General features: G+C 37.2%; 1 protein-coding gene across 1 annotated transcript in view; it reads right to left on the bottom strand.

Annotated features, from left to right (window-relative positions):
- The window catches only part of LOC104490944 (calcium-activated potassium channel subunit alpha-1), a gene marked incomplete at its 5' end in the record, with an annotated part of 129,780 nt that overhangs the window by 9,552 nt on the left and 100,898 nt on the right, over window positions 1-19,330 (bottom strand). Inside the window, 4 exons of the mRNA XM_010133295.1 lie at window positions 1,457-1,575; window positions 3,136-3,330; window positions 12,934-13,064; window positions 16,368-16,481. Coding sequence (XP_010131597.1) covers window positions 1,457-1,575; window positions 3,136-3,330; window positions 12,934-13,064; window positions 16,368-16,481 — 559 coding nt within the window. The remainder of the gene's footprint in view (window positions 1-1,456; window positions 1,576-3,135; window positions 3,331-12,933; window positions 13,065-16,367; window positions 16,482-19,330) is intronic.

The following is a 19,330-nucleotide window of genomic DNA, read 5'->3' as shown; positions in this document are numbered from 1 at the left end:
TGTCAACATTTTTCAAAGAAGATGCCATACAAATCACCCTCCTTTCTCTAGCTGCACCATGATGCAATGTCTCTAGCAAACAGATTTACATATTGACAACAACCAGTAACATACCCACCAGCATTGGTACTTTAAAGAATGGCTGAAAAGCAGGGAGAGGAGGATTTTAGGTGCAGTTATATTTAAATACATATTTACTATATATTTACTAAATATTTGAATTCTGTCAGTAGAACAAGGGATATAATTATTTGTTTGGATTGTGACTGTATATACAATAACTTAAGGAAAATATATCAGCAAATTTGCAGTGAGATTAATTTTGTTCATCCATGGGCTCAAAGAGCATTTATAAAGAGAAATTTGCACATCCAAGAATCCAGCATTGCTAAGTATACATTTCAGGCCTGCCATAAAAATTCTATCTACTTCAAGAATCTCCACCTTCAACTAATCCCCTTTCAAGGTAGGAAGGGCTTATAGACCCTGCTGCTAAATTTTTGCATGCATGTGAAAAACATACTTGAGCAAGACAACAGGCATTTTCTGTCCAAGCAAGAAATGGGCAAAAATTGTTCACAAACCCTCTTTTCAGATTAATTTAGTGCTCATAAGAAAACCGGTTTAGCTGCCTCAGGGGCAGAAGTCTCTTATTAATCCAACCAATAATACCAAGTATAGCAAGTACAGCATCGATCTAAACTGAAAATCACTTTTTTCTACCCAATTTGTCCAAACCCTTACAGAAGAAACCACTTTGGTGGGCGGCAGGGTTGTTTATTGCCATGTTAACCCCATAATAATATCTTTTGTAGAGAATGGAACTGTAACAGATGGTAGATTTGTGATAGTTCTGGTACAGGTCTGTGTGTGTATTTCTAGCAGGCACTTAAGACACATTTTAGTGGCCTTCAGTTTACAAAGATGGAAATGTGTCTGCTCTATATTTAAAGCACTGAAGTCAGCCTTGATGCTACTACTGAAGTAACAATACCGGCAACCCAAGAGAAGGTTTTCCACTTACTGGAAGAACTGATTATTAGATACAGATAGTACCAATGGGAAGCCCACAAGGAGTACTTCTTGAGCATTCAGGAAAAAATGTCCAGCTACTGTAATCTAAATTATTATCCAGTAACTTATAGCTGATTGATACAAGCAAACTGAAGTCCTCTTCTTGAAACAATGGAGCATCATGAATCAAACAAGATAAATATACGTTCTGGAAATTTACTTTAAATATTTTTAATTAAAACTAGCTGAAAACTTCTGCTATGATACCCAGCCTATGACTTAAACTCAGTTAAAGAGTTATCATGAAGTCCTCAGAAAGTTAGCTTTTGTGGCAAAGTTATGTAAACAATGGGGAAAACCCTGGTATAGATTTATTACAGGGATCTTCCTCACCAAGAAGACCGAAAAATGAAGCAGAGACATTCTACAAGACTGGACCTACCGTTTAGTGCATTGGCTGGGAGTACTTAGATGTGCATCCCTTAATCGATAAATTCCAAAGCAAAGCATATTGTATGTTTTCAGTGCTTTACAAAATAGATCTCCATAACAACCTCCATCCTAGGAGAAAGAAAGGAGAAAGGAAAAAAAAAAAAAGAGAGAGAACAGCATTTTTTTTCCTTCGTTTTCTCTGTTAACACAATGTCAGGGAAATGGATTTTCAGTATAAGCCTGTACAAAAAGGACAGTGTATAGACTGTCTATTCTTTGTTACAAAGGAGAATCTTTTGCCCAAATGAATAATCTAAAAGTTTTATTTCAAATAAGTACTTAAGTAACATGATCATTAGTTTGGAGAGCCTTGGTCCATGAAATTATGGTAAATTTGGAAAAGCAAGTGATTTGCTTTAAGTTGAAAGTAAAAATTTTGGTTCCAAATGATACATATTCTACAAACTACAATGACTGCTGGTATTAAAATTGGTAGTATTTTTGACTCTTTTTTGACAGTAGCCATATTGCCATCTAGCCAAATAAATTCACTGGGGAGCACAACAGAAATTAGAGTTCTGAGGATTTAAAAGGATAATAAAGTATCTCCCACTGTAAAATAGTGATAAATTGCATGCTGTGTTTAAGATCTAATATAAAATGTTTTGATTAGCAAAAAAATGTTATATTTGATAATTTTTATATCTAAAATATTGATTTTTCAGTAACGATGAGTTAGTTCATTCTACCTTCACTGATGTACTGCAATTGAGGCTTTGTCAAAATTTGAAGGATTAGTATTGTTTATTGTGAAAATGTTACACTGCATGCCCAAGTGTTTTGATGAGCTGTTAGTCTCAGCTATGAATGGACTTCTACATGAGCTGGAAGGCTGTTTACTTCTATCTGTGTACTCTCATCACCCTTACTCCTTAAATTGGGATTCTGCGTAATTTCTGCGAAAGACATTCCATTCTTTTTGAACAGAACTGGTGAATACAAGGTTAATTTAAGAAAAATCAAAACCTACATCATAATCAAAGCAATGTGGGTGCTTTGGGATTTGCCACAAAACTACATGATGTGGTCCAGAAAATTGTTCTAGACACTTCTTTATCCAAATGCGCCAATTTTAAAAACTGGTTTTTGCATTTTTTTTTTTTTTTTTACTTTACTCTTAGGATAGTGGATTCAAAATGTCAGAAAATTAGTATTTCACAAGAATTTCAGTTCATCCAGAAACAGCAGAAAACAAACCTTATAGCTTTCTTTTCAAGCTAATAAGCATATTTTAAGCAAGAACTGGAAGCTCCATGGAAAGAGTAAGTAAGCTTATCAAAACCCAGCAAAGATATATATATTGCTCATGTTTACCATGGATTAGTGTTAGAATGGTTATATCATCCAAGTCAGCTCAATCATCTCTTCAGCTGACAACGAAGAAGAGCCACAGGATTTTTTTTATGAAATATCTTGTCAAGGAGTCTGGGAAGTCATACAGCTTCTTAAAAAGGGTAAGAGCAAACCTGGTACCCTGTGCTGTGAATTGTCAAATGAACCAAAAGCTCTATTAACTTAAAGAATAGAAATTATTTGCTAATCAAGACAGATTTTTAATTCAGTCTGAGAGGAAAAAAAAAAAGGGGAGAGCAAACCAGCCTTGGTCTTACATTTCCCTCATCATCTTACCCCTAGGTCTGCAAACGGCCCATCATACAAAGCCAACTGAGCAACTCGACACCTGTCCCTGTTTGCAAGTGTCTGGGGCGTGCTGTAACCTCCTCTCAAAGCATTTTCCTCAGCAATCAGTGCTTCCAGCTCTGGTGTGGCTCCTCCTGTTACCAATGTCCGTATCAGTGTGAGGATATTGTCATTGAAGTATGTCTGCAGAGATAAAAGAAAGCTCTTTAAGCAAACACCATTAAAGTCACAACTGAAGACATCCAAATTACAACTTTTCTGGGTTTCTGCTGTTTAAAGTTCTTGGCTGTCTCTTCAAATAATTTTATATAGAAAGTGAAAAGACAGCAGCCTCCAATTACTCTATTTTCTTCTATCCCATTAGGCTCCTACACTAGATCCTTCCTTTTAAACACCAATTCAGGCTGATTTTTATTAAAGTACAAAAATTTGAATGATTTATGTTTCCTATAATTGGTGTTAGTAGTGATGCTATGACTGCTTTCCTTCTCATTGCCTTCATGTCTAATAATGGGCTTTAGGACATGTAATTGTAAAATTCAGACCACATTTAAAGCTTACACAGGCTAGATTGCCTTTTTACTCTTGTCACCAATTCGTTGGGGAGCTGCCTTTGTGCTGCAAATGTCATTACTTATTACAGTGGCTGGACTCTAGCAGTCTAACCGATGTATTGTACTAAACATATTATTACGAGACTTGACAGTGTTCAGACATAAGCATGTATCAATTAAACATCTTGAGTTCATTCCAGATAAATGTATGATGAGTTTGGGATCCTGGTGGTCCTTTTAAAAAACTCTAGGGTATAGGGTAAGTGTGCTTTATTAGGGAAGATTTACTTCACACTGACATTTTGCCAGCGTCTGTAGCATTGCTGGTCTGTCAGGCAAACAGTGGGTATTTTAAATATTAATTTAACGCCAGACGAATGACTTTCAAGTTCACTTAAAAGTGTACTGGTATAGTTCAAAGATAGTTAATTATCTGCAATGTAATGTACTGGGCAAAAAATAATATTGAACAAAAAACCAGAGACACCATCACTTACAATGTCACCCAACTGTTTTCCAAAGCTTTGCAAGTATGGGGAACACAGGAGAAGAAAATGAGCTCAGGATTGGCTTCACTGGATTTGTGGATTCCATTGCTAGATTTGTGACTTGTGTTGAATTTGGGAATTGGAACAAGTGTCTATAATCTAACAAAGTAAAAATGAATACTAAATTCTCAAACAGTGTTTGTTGTCTAAAGATAGTACTTTTTAAATAATAATTTTCAATTAAATTCCATCTATATAATGTAATTGTATTTAATACATGGGTACATTCAGGTATTGATTGACATATTTCATCCTGAGATCAAAAAGCTGAACTGGTTTCCTATCCATGTTACGATATTATGATATTATTTCTTTGTATAATGAAACTTCAATTTTATTGTTCATTTGAGATGACAGATAAAACAGGAGAAAATTAATTCTATGTGGCAATGTTTTTCACTGTTACATCGAAATTTTGTAACTTCGAGCTTCTCTGCTTATTTACATAGGCATATATGCCACTCACCTGTTGATTAATTAAAATGAGAGGAACATATTGTTATATATTGTTATACATATTGTTATATATGCCCTAAAGCAAATATTTGCATCTCATCAACTCCAATTATTTTGAATTAGCTCAGATAAGGCACTACATATTTTTAATACAAAGTGTACCGTAAAGAGTTGTCTGACATTAGCAGGAGCTCAAGACAATCCAGTTAGTCTAAAACAACCGCTAATCACAAATCAGCTCGTATATATGTGGATGCACTGTGTAACAATTCAAGTGTGATACTCAAACCTTTCTTAACATATAGAAAAATCAATGTGACCCCTTGCAGAAGAGCAAGTCTGGAGTGATTACATGATGTTTAATAGGAATTGCTTCAGTGAGAGAGAGAACACTTTCTGGTGTAATTGTTTATTCTTCAATTACTTCCTCCTTGTTGTCCCTGAGATAACAATCGGAGGTGCTGTCTTTGGCAACCCTTCCCACTGTGCTATACTTTTCCAAAATGGAAGTACTCAGAACAAAAAAATCAACATTAAGTTTAGTATCTTTTCTTAGACTTCGTCAGTTTATACTGTATACCTCTCAGAACTAAAATAACTCGCACAATTCCTTTGCTCCTGCAGTTAGGCAACATTTCTTGCCACCAGTTTCATGGATATAAAGCCAAATTCTGCCAGATCTAGAGGCTGGAGGCACTGCAACTGTAAAAGCTGGAAAAGCCCTTTCAGTAAAAATGTGCTTCAACATATTCTGTACGGTACTTAAAGCACAACTCTTCACAAAAACATACAATTTTCTGCAACAGCACCTTTTATCATGCCTTCCTTACACTTTTATTCAGTATTTTTTGATTCCTCTTTCTTCTCTAAGTAGTGATATTTAGCGTTATTAAAAATGCTATTCTCAGTTTTACATCTATAAATCAAGACGGAAGAACATGAAACAAAAGTAAAGCATTTCTTTACCGGTAGATTTTTTTCAAGACTAGTTTACAAAAAGGCGAACTATGGTAAGAAATATTCACCTGCTCTATGACTGATGGATGCTGGTTCATGTAAAATAGTATGGTTCTATGGACTGCTGACTTGCAGTGATTGGTAAAACATGCGAAAGTCTAAAATTGTACTAATAATTTTATAACTCTTTCGGAGCTATCATTAGGCCAGCCTTCAATGGTTTACAACTCTTCATCTCTTTGTAATTCAAATCATAGCAACTAGAGCCATAATCCAAGGTTAAACACATATACTCTTAGTACATCTGAATTTTCTACTGTGCAAGTACACAATTACCCCTCACTTTAAATTTAGTTGTATCTCACTGGAGCATGATCTACAAGAAATTATACTGTGGTCATATCACTCATTTTACTACAGAGCTCATACTAAACCGAGATATGAAAGCAGTAGTAAAATAATGTATGAAGTCAAGCACCTGTCACAAATTCATTAATACAAATAAAATAAAATAAAATATGCCCCCTCCCAAACCGCTGCAAACCCCAGTGCAATTAAGACATAATGGGTCCATTTCTGACTTATGTCACATGCCAACCAGGAGTAACTCTGGGAGCCATACACTACCATGGAACTGATGCAAACGAGAAAAGAATCGGGTCTACTGTCAATGGACCAGAATGCTGTCGTGGGGTAAAGGCCCTCCACTGCTAGACAAATGTTAAAGCAAAGCTGCAATGGCTTAATTTGGGTTTCACACCATGACTGAAGTGGATCACCATTCAGTCAAATAGTTAACACAGCCAAAGGATGGTTTGGGTTCATTTTGGGGTTTTTGGTTTGTTTTTTTTTTTGTGGTATCAGTGACTGAAAAGATTCCAACTTTCAGGATCGGCTGCTCTGATCAGAAAATGCCTGTTCATAAGCAAGAAAGGATGGGTGAATAGGAAGCTCCAACTTCTCACCTTCAGGTAAACAGGGTTGCTTCCTCCTGTACTAAAGTATTTAACGCTCCTCAGAAAAACCTGTCTGTCCACGCTTTTGACTGGCATAAAAAGCAGTCTCCTCTCACTACCTCTGGCTAGTCTGGAACTGGGGGACACTGAAAAGCTGTACTAGCTGATATCCACTTCCTTTGGAATAAGAATACATTGAAATTAATTTGAGAGTGATCTACTTGCTCTGTGGGAGGGTACATGGCCTGGATATGCCAGTGCTCATAAGAAACCAATCTACAGAATATCTTTGGAAAGGTGCTGCTCCATTTAAAGTAACAAGACACTTTCCAGTGATAGCAGTGAAGCCCTTTTGTTGACTGTGAAATTATAACTGAAGAAATACTTGTTTGCTACTGTCATTAACTGAATCCCACAGTGGACATCTTTATGATATTGCTATAATCAGCATCCGGAAGGAGAATATGAAATAGGTGTAGTATAAACACAGAAAAAAGGAAGTGCCTCATAGACACTGAAATGGGGTAAATAGCAAGGAAATTCTGACACAGATATCTAAGCTAGCAGTGCCACCTAGCCTATGCTCCGGAACTGTAGTGCAGCTCTTTCAAACGTTTCAGGGATGCTTTCCCATTCGTTCAATCATTTTTTAAAGTATAATTACCAGTGTGCTTATGTTTTGCAGTTAATTCTGTCAAGCCTTTTAAACTAATTGGTCTTTTACATAAAATTCAACTGAAAATTAGCCCATTTTTTAATATCATTGCTTTAACTTTAATATCATTTTGCCTTTCATTTATAATTACCCTAAAATTGTCATTTTCCAAGTCACATATGGATTTCTTTCAAAAAGACACCTCCTCCACTGCATGCAGTTTTTAACATTGCTTTCAAACAAATATTTTAACTTGGTTTTCTTTTTCAGGTAGAGGAATTCTGTTGAATGAATAACATATACCCAAACCTGAAGAATGACTGAGCTAACATCAGTAAATTATACCAATAACAAAAGGGCCTTTGAGACAGAACCAACAGCAGAAAATAAACAACAGCACTTCACAGTTTGAAAATCTATTGATTCTGAATATATTATCCAAACTTTAACCAAGTTTGGGACACTTTATGTTACAGGATGCTGCTTGCTAATCGCCTGAACAGACTCGCACAAACTTGTGTTTCAAAATGTCCGTATCGTAGATTGGAACAGTTTCTTTTCTGTATAAATAAGGCTGTGAGGATCCCTGAGGGACAACTCCTAAGCAAGGGATACAGTGATACGGGTTTAACTACTGTCTTCCATTCTGTGCTTTCATTTATATGAAGAAAAACTAGAATTTAGTATTATAGGACAAAAATCAGGACGTAAAGTTCTAGCACATGAAAATAAATTCTAGGATCTCAAATGTTTAACAGTATAATCGGGTTCTGAAGATCCTTGCCTCTAACAGCACCACTCCAACCATAATATCGACTCTATTTTCAGCAGTATGTATGGGAGGGATGCCAACCAGCCAGAGCTTCTGTGGTTCTCATAGTGTCGTTGTCAAAAGGAATAGTAAAGAAGCTTTGGCTCTCAGGCCAGTTGTTCAAACGTTTGAAGGTACTGCGAGTTGATAAAGCTGGTTTCCTTGAACACAAAGGATTTTCTAGAATAACTATCTCAACAAGAGACAGAAAGGGAAAAAGTACTTCTCAAAAATTTCCTTCCCTTAAGCTATTCTATGTTGTGTAACTTTTTTATAGCTGAAAATAATCTTTTTGAGAAAAATCCACATTATCTAAAAGATGCTTCCAATCCTATGTTTCATTAGTCACATTCAGTTTGGTGATGAGAACATGCTTTGCTTTTCAGCAGCGGCGCCACCTTGAGACTGACAGACTACATTTCTTTCCCTGGATTTGCATATGTTATGACAAAACAAATATTAATACATCATTGAAGTCTCTGATAGCAGAAATGTCTCTTCAAAGACATAATAATGATTAGCTGGTGCGATTTAACAATAGCCGCTGCCACACTTAAAACACAAACCATGCCTACAGTCTTCACAGAGTACAGTAAAGCACTTTGGCCGAAGCCTGCGGAGCCCACTCACACCAACTCATCAAAAAGACAGTGCAGGTTTGAGCTTGTTATTGTCTTCTGAGCAATGATCTTCAAAATATCACACTGTGAATCATAAGCTTGCCTCTGCTGCAGAGGACAAACTGTGTGTAGATAGCCTGTAAATGGCGTTTTGAAAAATAAAGTTCATTAAGACCTTTATCTTTGAAATAAGAAAATAACAGACAATTTCAAATTTAAAATACCTAATACTGTCCTCTTACAGGAAATAATGCTAAACTTGCAGAAAGCGTAAATGCATTGTTTTTAATTGAGATTCATGAGTACGGTTTAGTCCACTACTTCAATATTAATACAAATATATAAAAGAAAACAATTATTTAACACCGATTAACACTGTTGAATCATTAATATTATTATATACTAATAATTCCCATTATAATTAACTGAATACTTTAGTAAATTACATTAAATATACTTTGTACCTCTTTTTCTATTTACATACATCTATGTGTATGTTTGAAATTACCTGCAGGTCAGAAAAAAATAGTGTATGTGTGGGTATTATTCTACTTCCTGATTTTTCTTACACCTGTTTTACAATAAAACCCCACTAGTGTGAGAAGAGATTAATTCTTAATGGAGTAGTTCATGTATTGTACCTTTGTACAATAGAAGATTATCTTTGTGTTCACTAGGGATCAGTTCTCTTTAATATCGTTACCAGTGAACCGGATGAGGGGATCGAGTGTACCCTCAGTAAGGTTACAGAATGCACCCAGTTAGATGGGGGTTGGCGTCTTCTTCCATGTGACAAGTGACAGGACAAGAGGAAATGGCATTAAGTTGTGTCAAGGAAGATCTAGGGTAGTTATCAGGAAAAACTTCTTTACAAAGAGGGTTGTCTAGCACTGGAACAGTCTCCCCGGGGAGGTGGTGGAGTCCCCATCCCTGGGAGTGTTCAAGAGACGTGTACGTGTGATGCTGAGGGACATGGTTTAGGGACCCTGGCAGTGCAGGGTGAACGGTTGGCCTTGATGATCTTAAAGGTCTCTTCAAACCAGATGATTCTGTGATTCTAGGTGGGAGTGCTGCTCTGCTTGAAAGTCAGGAAGCTCTACAGAGGGATCTGGACAGGCTGGATCAATGGGCCAAGGCCTATTGTATAAGGTTCAACAAGGTCAAGTGCCGGGTCCTGCACTTGGGCCACAACATCCCCCTGCAATGTTACAGGCTGGGGAAGAGTGACTGGAAAGCTGCCCAGCAGAAAAGGACCTGGGGGTGTTGGTCAACAGCAGCTGAATATGAGCCAGCAGAGTGCCCAGGTGGCCAAGAAAGCCAACAGCATCCTGGCATGTATCAGGAACAGTGTGACCAGCAGGAGAAGGGAAATGATTGTCCCCCTGTACTTGACACTGGTGAGGCCAGACCTTGAATATTGCATTCAGTTTTGGGCCCCTTCAAGAAGGACATTGAGGTCAATGAAGAAGGTCAATGAAGTTGATGAAGGGTGTGGATCACAAGTCCTATGAGGAGCAGCTGAGGGAAGGGGGGTTGTTCAGCCTGGAGAAAAGGAGGCTTAGGGGAGACCTTATTGCTCTCTACAACTACTGAAAGAAGCCTGTAGTGAGGTCGGGGTCAGTCTGTTCTCCCAAGTGACAAGCAATAGGATAAGAGGAATTAGCCTCAAAGTTGCACCAGGAGAGATTTAGATTGTATATTAGGAAAATTTTTTTCACCAAAAAGGTTGTCAAGCACTAGAACAGGCTGCTCAGGGAAGTGGTGGAGTCACCAGCCCTGGAGGTGTTTTAAAGATACGTAAATGTGGTGTTTAGGGCTATGGCTTAGTGGTGACACGGCAGTGCTGGATTAAGGGTTGGACTTCATGATCTTGAAGGTCTCTTCACCACACAATTCTGTGATTCTATGATTCTATTGTAGACCATATAGGGAATTTGCAATTCCAAAAATATTAACAGAGATCACAAGTTGGAATTTTTACATCAAATTCAAGCAATAAAAAACCTCAAATCACTAAGTGGGTTGAATAATGAACTCTATCCTTCTTTCAAAGTGAGCTGGCATTGGCCAGCACTGGGTGAATTATTTCCTTCTTAGAGAATTCCTGTGTAATGTATAGGATGAAAGCATTACTGCAGATCTCACAATTTACTTGGGTTTCTGCGTTCAGTTTGCCAGTACTGGCTTGAAATTAGGCAGAATAAATAGAAGCTGGTCCCTAAAAACACATATACTCTAGGGCAAAAAAAGAGATAATATAGTGTAAGCAGATTAGTTTATGTGAGAAATGCTCTCTTCCTTGGAGAAGAAATGAAAGGAGAATACATCCTACCCATGAGAATAGGTTAGTAAAGTGAAACATCTCACACATCTTACACTTTCTGAAGGGTCAGGAAGAATTGTCCTTTTCCACCTCTTTACTAGGCCTTTGAGAAATAAAAGAGAAAATAACACTGCCACTTATCAGCAAAGGGGTAAAAGAAAAGACAGGATGGTGAACAAATGTGACTGACCAAATCCTTAGCTTGACTTCCCGATTAGTATTTTTTTAAGTTAGAAGTTTCTACTCTTGTTATCACATCTACTTCTCTACCTTCAGGCTGCCCTGTCCCTGACATAAAACATGACCATGTAGATGTAAAAATATTTGAAAAAAAAATTCTATTGAAGAAAAGAATTGCAGAAACAGAGGCTCACATGGTCAAAAATGAAATGTTAATAAAAGCTAGCAATAACTAAAAATACTGTGAGGATTATATGCTGAGTTCCAAATAAAAATTTCTGAACAGCCATGTTCCACATATTTCTTATTTCCTCACTATTATTACATGATATATCTTTGCACAAGAAAGCAATGGTGTCCACAACATTTCACTCTCTTTTTGTGGCGATGCCAGAGGCAATCAAAAGAATTAACACTATTTTTCCAAACTTCTGGAAGCGTGCTACTGAACAGTTCATTCAGGTACATTGATTTAGATAATAATGGAAGTAAATAAACAGCTCTCAGGCTAAGAATTTTGAAACTTCATGTTGAATTATTCCAATTTATAATGAAAAATACTAAATATTTTATACATAGACATTTTTATTAGAGAAGGTTCAGAGTTTAAGTGTGCTTGCTTAGGCTATCTGAATTTATGAATTATATGTCTGCAAATTATGGCAAATAACTTTGAAAAAAGTATTTTCTGAGTTTACTGCAAACTCTTAGGTTACACTGGAATAAAATTTTATCAGTGTAGACTGATATTATTCATCTGTGGGTGGAACATATGAAGAATATAACTGGGAATAAAAATACAAAATACAGACACATAAATACAATATGCAAATAAAATATTAAATAATAAAGATCACTGTAAATTTTTCTTTAAAGCAAAAAGCTTCACTCTGAATTTACAGGAAGGTCAGACTTTGGTCCTTTAAGGAAATCCATTTGCTCACTTCTAATATTACATGGGTGATTCCCAGCACCATGGAACTTTATTCCATGAGAGGCTCAGGAAGCCGATGCTCCGATTTTAGAAAGACTATGTCCTTGCTACATATAGCAGAGATCAAGGTATCTCTGAAAGAAGTGCAGGTCTCACAGACCAACTCTGGAAACCTAGCCAATATGATGCAAGAGAGGATGAAAGGGAGTGTGACTGAGGCGTTTGCTTCAAAACTGTACTATGGCTGCAAACCAAAACCCCTAATGTAGACATAACCAAAGGCCACCATCTGTAGTTTCTGGCATATGCTTATGTTTTGATTCTCAAGAGAACTCATGTGAAAAAGAGATGATGACCTCTCTTCACACAACTAGAGTTCACATAATGTGTATAATGGCTTTCGCATAGTTCTATTAGTGTCCCCTAGCGCTCATACTCAGAGCATTGCTCATGGCTACAGGAAATTAAAAGCCTTAAAACACAGTTGATGTTGTCTGACACGATGGTGAGCACAGGGACTGACACACTGAATTTGGGTCTGGGTTTCAGGAAGGAGATACAACTTTTTTTAAAAAAAATATTATCCTTAAAGCCTGACATGAGACTCTTTGCCTTTAAAACTGTGGACTCAGGGTAGTGCTAGATATCTCAGTTGCTTTAACGTCTCTGTGTCCAACTAAAAAATTCTCTTGACATCTAAGAGAAAACTGTCTTCTTCTGACTATCTGTGGAAAACGTACTCCTTCACAATAAGTCTGATGAAAGGGAATGAAAAAGATTTTGTTTGCTTACTGCGCTCATGAGAGAGTCCAGCACACTGACAGCAAACGCGGTTCCACATGCAAAGGGTTGCGTGAGATACAGTTCTGTGTCTGGATCATCATCATCATCTTGGTCCAAGAACTGAACATTTGAATCATTTACTGAAAATAATAATAATAACAAAAATCACAAGGTGCTTCTGGGTTACCAGCATGTGACCTTACACATTACACAGTCAGAAAGAAAAAGAAACAGCATATGTCTGGAAACATAGACTTGTGTCTTTGACGTCACTGAAAATGAAATCAAGATGGATGTGAAAATGTGCATTTAAGAATCTTTTGATGGTTATCTTGCTCGTGACAGGTGACCCTCTTGCTCAAGAGGTGACTATCACTTTGCTGTAAAAGTAGCTTCGTGACATCAGCTGTCTGCACTCAAAATGAGATACCTGACGCTCTTTTAGATATTGAGACGATCTTGGTGTTGGTCGGGTACAGTGGGTGAGGCTGTATGTGTGTACAGTGAAATGCTGTCACAAGATACCAAGACAGAACCCTGTTGTAAAAAAAAAAGTCTGTCCATAAAACTCTGACACACGCCACAGACGCCTGTTAGATGCACTGCTGAGATTCTTACTGGAGTGGTGTGAATCCACTTGTGCCTCAAAAGAAGATAAACTGTCCCTTTAACATGCATCTATCTGGATGAATGAGCAACTCCAGCTACTCTTTGGAGCACTGCTTTTTGTTCAAATATTTGTCTCCATAATTTCACTTCCTTAGCTACAAATTCTATATTAGGCAGTGTGAAAAAGAATCTACATCAGGCTGTTTTAAAGAAAAAGCCCAAATAAAGTAATATTTGTCATTTAGACTTTCTCTGGCATTTCACTGTCACAGTTAAGCTCTCTGCTTCCATCTTATCCCACTAAAAATAGTAGCTTCCTTGAGATCAGTGTATCAAGTGGATCATATTTCATGAAATATCTCATTTCCATATTAGTCCTCCTCAGGCATGAAAGCACAGACTGCTTAGCTATGCCATCGAAATACCCTTTAACTTACTAAATGAAAACTTAATTTCAGTTCACATGCAAGGAAGGGAAATGAGAAACTTTTTCAGCATTTGAAACTGCACATATTGACTATGTTTCGATTCCCCATGTGAACACATCTCCTGAGCCAACCCAGCAAGCTTTGAAAATGACATGAGGGCTGCTGTTAACTTGATCAGGTTTCATCTCTGGACTTCTTAGGTTAGAAATTCTTCTGCCTGCTATTCTGATCTTCCATCCTATAGGGTTTCATTTTCCATTCACTCCTTTTCCTGTATATACTACTGTGTTTGTCATGCTTAGCTTACAACACAAGAGTAACTATAGATAAAGCCCCACAATAGCTGTCTAAAGGAGATGAGAATTGTTATCCTCCATTTAGAGCCCTGTTGAGTCAGTACTTGGCCATGATCATTCAGTCAGGACGTGAGCTGAAGCAGGATTTAAAATTCCTTCCTCCCCGCTCCCTGATGTAACCCTGAAAACATAACACCTCAGCACTGTAAACAGAGAAGTGTTCTGCCCTGGCAGTCAGAAGAATTTCATCCTAGCAAACATCAATATCCACAATACTCTTTTCTTTGTACAACGGCTATCAATTTATTCTCCAGATTCTTGAGCAAAATAGTATTTGAAAGCCTGACGTATCATTTCAAAATGTACTTTTTGAAGAGCTTGTGCCTTAGTTTAATTTGCTACTTGAGAGTAGGCACTATTGACAGTAGCATTCTTTTTCCACTTACGTCTGGCAGACTAATACCTGACTTTTTGACACCAGCTTGCTAGCCATGCATGGTGTCAGTTTTCAAGGTACTACAAATCTAATGTGAATGCTGCAAGTGTGGGTTTATCCTCAATATCTTTATATTCCTGATGCAGGTTAGCAAGCTAGGATTTCTACAAAAGGTCTCTGGGCTAGGTGAGGTAGGCATGAATAGGTGGTGCTGCACAACAGGAAATTCTCATCAAACACTGCTTGCAACAGCTGGTGAGAGCTCTTTATTGAGAGGGAGCATCACAGAAGCTTGGCTGCTTTCTTACAGCTTCAAAACCTGAGCTGCTGAGAAAAGGCCTATTCTCCCAAATAAATAAACAAAAAAATAGCTTAAGGGAAAGCAAGGTGCTGGTGTTTTGTTGGGTTTTTTTTGTTTGGTTGGTTTTTTCTGGTATCTTTTACTTCTTCTTGGACTTGCTGTGAGAACTGCTAAGGCATGTCGACCAAATTACAATAGGCTGAAATAACAAAAAAAAAAAAGAAAAAAAAAAAGAGAGAGAAAAGGAGAGAAAAATCAGTGGAGGGGGAGGGAGGGCTCAGGAGGTGGAGACCCAGGCCAAAGAAAATGAATTGGTGAGAAGGTGCTATGAAAACAGCCGGCAGGTCAGGAGAGTGTGATCAAAGGTTTACTGATGCTGCGTGAAAAAAAAAAAAAAAATCATTAAGAAAGGCCAGAACAAGACAGTCAATTTCAACCAGAACCACAAATAAAACACATTCAAAGCAGTGCCATGAGGGTAGCCCCTCTGATACAGCCAAATAAATAAAGGAAAAGCTGATGCCAGTAAGAACAACAACAACAGAAAATAAGACAGTGATGTGAAGGAAAAAGGCACTTCTTACCCAGTTCAGTTATCATTAGAATGTGGGTTCCACTGTTTTTTTCCTGACTGATTGAAACCAAAGGCAGAAGTTTGCCAGGCTTAGCTAATAAGTAAAGTATTTAGGAGGAAAAGAAAGTACAGAAAGAGAATAAAGTAAGGGAAAAAGACAAGTAAACTCTGAAAAAGAAAACTGAAAAAGAAAATAAAAGGACAAAGGACCACAAATCAAGTTTGTATTTGCCATGAAAAAAACAGAACAGCTTCTGCACTTCACATCACACCACTTGACAACATAAATACCCACAGCTAGAGTGGAAATCAGAGCCTGGTTACCTACCATCATCATATTCTCAGGAGTAAAATGTCTCATACTATTATACAGAGTTTGGTTACACATGATTAAACAGTTCTGGACCATGAAGAAATAAACAAATGGTCTCTTACTATTGATTAAATGCACAGGAAATGTCTGCTCATACTTACTGTGGTTTTATTTTTCTTTTCTAACCTTAGCCCAAAGACCCCTGCTTATTTGTTATGCTATGTAAAAAACATCATCTGATAGAATGTTTATTTAAGAAAATGGAGAGAACCCAAAGGAAAGAGAGAAATACATTTCAGTTATTCAAATAAAGTAAAAGAACTGTTACTAATCTTTCTTCAGAGCGAGTAATTCAAAATAGTTATCAGAAGAGAAAACATAGCATATAAGATAAAGTATAGGTAATTTCCCTGAGACTGCATGACAAAGGAAGTGGGAAAAAGATGTGGGAATGCACGTGAAAGGATAAATGTTAGCTTTCCTTACCCAGCTCTGTTATAATAGGGATGTTGGCTCCTGTTGTAATGGAGGGCTGACGTAACAAGCCATGGACTGGACTGTTGTCCGGAGATGACCTATCCATCCCAGGGGGTGTAAAGCCTAAAAGGAAAAAAAAGAAAAAAAGAAAAAAAAAAGAAAAGGAAGTTTACAGACGGCAAACTATATAAAAAAATTAATCCCCATCAAAAGGGAATTCCTTATCTCTAGTTTTTTTCCAGAAAAGTATGGTAAAAAAATCGTCAATTAAAAAAAACCCCTGACTTAATTTTCAACAATTATTTCTTGAAAGCATAATACTTCACAAATACCCCGGTCATATCTGCTGCAGGATATTTGGGAAAGAGAAACTTGTTAAAGAGAAACTGAAATTTCTTTTGTTATCCTGGGTTGCCATTGCATCAAAACATGAAAAATGGAAAGAGTAATGCTTAAATATAAATTAAAAAATTAAAGAAAGACCTAAGGGGTAGAGAGGTTTAATTTTGCCCTATTAATATTACAAATAATACTGAAATAAACACCTTTCCTTAAACCTCCATTAATATTTTAAAGAATATTTTTTGTAAACAGTAGTACTGCAAGGAACAAATTGCTTCAATTTGCAGGTTTTAGGTTTGATCAACATGTAGGATTTAAATTTTTCTAACTGATTTCCAGGAGCATCACAATACACAAAGTTTGGGTATTTTTCTTTTCAGGTGTACCATTAATAATATGCATTTTTATGAGGATTACAGTTATAGGAATACTGGGATGGAAGGGCCTAGTCTAACAGAAAAAAAAAGAAATATAGGATGACAGGAAAAAGACACAGGTTTTCCCATGGTATGTAACAGGAATGCTGGAAAAGAAACTAGAAAGAGTTTTATACCTGTGGGGATGAAAAGGAAACTAAGATGGGAGAGGAAACATATTGGTGGGCACTCAAAGGACAAAAAAAAATAGATCTGGAAAGCAGCAAGGCTCACCTCTAAAAAAGATTGTGTTTTCAGCCTGATTCTCTACACAGTTTGAAATGGAGGTCTTGATGTTAAGCGTTTTTAAATTTTGTGGCTTTTTTTTTTCTTTTTGTAAATAAACACACAGGCAAAGCCTTTTGGAGTTTGATCGTAACTACTGAAAAATAGGCAGTTACACAAAAGTCCATGTAACAGTTGGACTGGAAATTCACAGCTGAGACTAATACATTCCATCTCCCTTGTCCATTAAACCTGCGGAAAGCATGGCAACGTTCACGTAATGCCATTACTGCAAAAATGATGGTGAAGCCAGAGTCTGAGTTTAGGGTTTCACGTAGACCAATGTTAGGGCAGCAGTTTTGAATTCTCCATATACTGCTTCTAAATTAATCACAGCCAAATTAGCTCCTGATGTAACTTACTATCTTCTTGCAGTGTGGAAAATGTTTCACTGCATTAAATTAATTGATACATTCATCTGCTAGTGAATTCAGAAGAGGGTGATATGTTATCTACTTTACCTTTCTTCAGTTTGTGGACTAATTTACAAACCAGGAAATCTCTAAACTGAACTGCAGTTGTTAACATGTGGTACTGGTTTTACACTGTCTCAGGGATTTGTTCTTTTCTAGTGATAATTACCATCACTCTTAAACTGTCCCTAAACAAGACAAAATGTAAGGACCACTAGATCTGGACTTCTTGTTTTAATGAGATTTAAATTTTTATTTGATTTTTTGATTTATCCAGTTCAGTTCTCCCTATGTCTTGTCTATATCATATATAGAATACATAGGTAATAAAACTAGAATCACTGAGAAGAGAGACTTACTTAGCCCTCCAGAAGGTACCAGAATGAATTTCTTTCTGACTCTATCACATGAAAGCTAGCTACAATATGAGGATTGTAAGGACAGGATAAGTAAAAAGGGAGTGAAAAGTCTGTGAAGAAATTCTTTGGGAGAAAACAAGTGGATGTGGTATCCTCAACAGGCTTGCAAGACAAAAACATCACCATAGGCAAACCTAAGACAAAAGAGCAATTCTATTTAATACTGTGGGTGCATAGAAAATCTTTAGAAAGCAGATTTCTTAGAGACAATCGGAAATGCTGGCAGTTTTAACAGTCTGTCATTTAACACAAGTCATAGTGCTGAAACTAATTCAACAAGACCAGCATGGCGATGGCGAGTCGCATTGGTGTTGGTTTGCTGATGTTTCCTTGTGTCTGGCACTATGAGTGATAGACATAGTGACTCTTTCAATGTTTACTTCTGCACGGCAGAGACCAGGATTTCGCAGGCTCACAAGGGGAGTCTAGTGGCATTCCTTCAGGCACCACCTCATGAATTAGAGGTAACTCTGATACTCTACAACAGCAGGAAAATTAAAGTGGGATTCCAAAGGGAGGGAATGCTATCTGAGGACAGGTAGGTATTGGTGTGATACCTCCTTCTGCAGCAGGCTCTGGTGTTTAAGTTTTGCATTCTGTTATGCTACAGAAAAGGCAAGACATGGCTTTTGTCACAGTCCATTAAAAAAGTTCAAGTAGCTGTAGACTCCTGGAGCATTTAAAGTGGCAGGCCCAGTTAGGTTCTCCACAGAATTACAAGTCAAAACAGCAACATACATTTACTACATACAGTAAATGTAGCATTTTTGTTAGTCACAGACTGTCAGGTGCTCTGCAACTGCACATTGCACACGTAGTGCATTCTGTCTGAAATTCAGGAAGCACATTAAAGGGATTTTGTTTGCTCCTTGAATGAAAAATAGACTCGTGCCTTAATATGTTTCATCCTATGTCTTGGAAGATGTGAGAAATATCTGTTGTTTTAATTTCATTTCCTTGCCTGTGCTTAATTCAGACACCTCTACAAATCCACTTTCTAAAAGTACAAAAAGCTTGGAATGTTTTCAGGAAAAGGAAAATTGTAGTACTTGGGGATTTTGTGTGCCTATGTTTGGAGTCGCGAGGCATCACACACC

The sequence above is a fragment of the Buceros rhinoceros genome, unplaced genomic scaffold (assembly GCF_000710305.1).
Source record: "Buceros rhinoceros silvestris isolate BGI_N320 unplaced genomic scaffold, ASM71030v1 scaffold7643, whole genome shotgun sequence".
Classification (NCBI taxonomy): Eukaryota; Metazoa; Chordata; class Aves; order Bucerotiformes; family Bucerotidae; genus Buceros; species Buceros rhinoceros.
The sequence above is the reverse complement of the archived record's forward strand: the minus strand, read 5'-3'. Positions and strand labels throughout refer to the sequence as shown.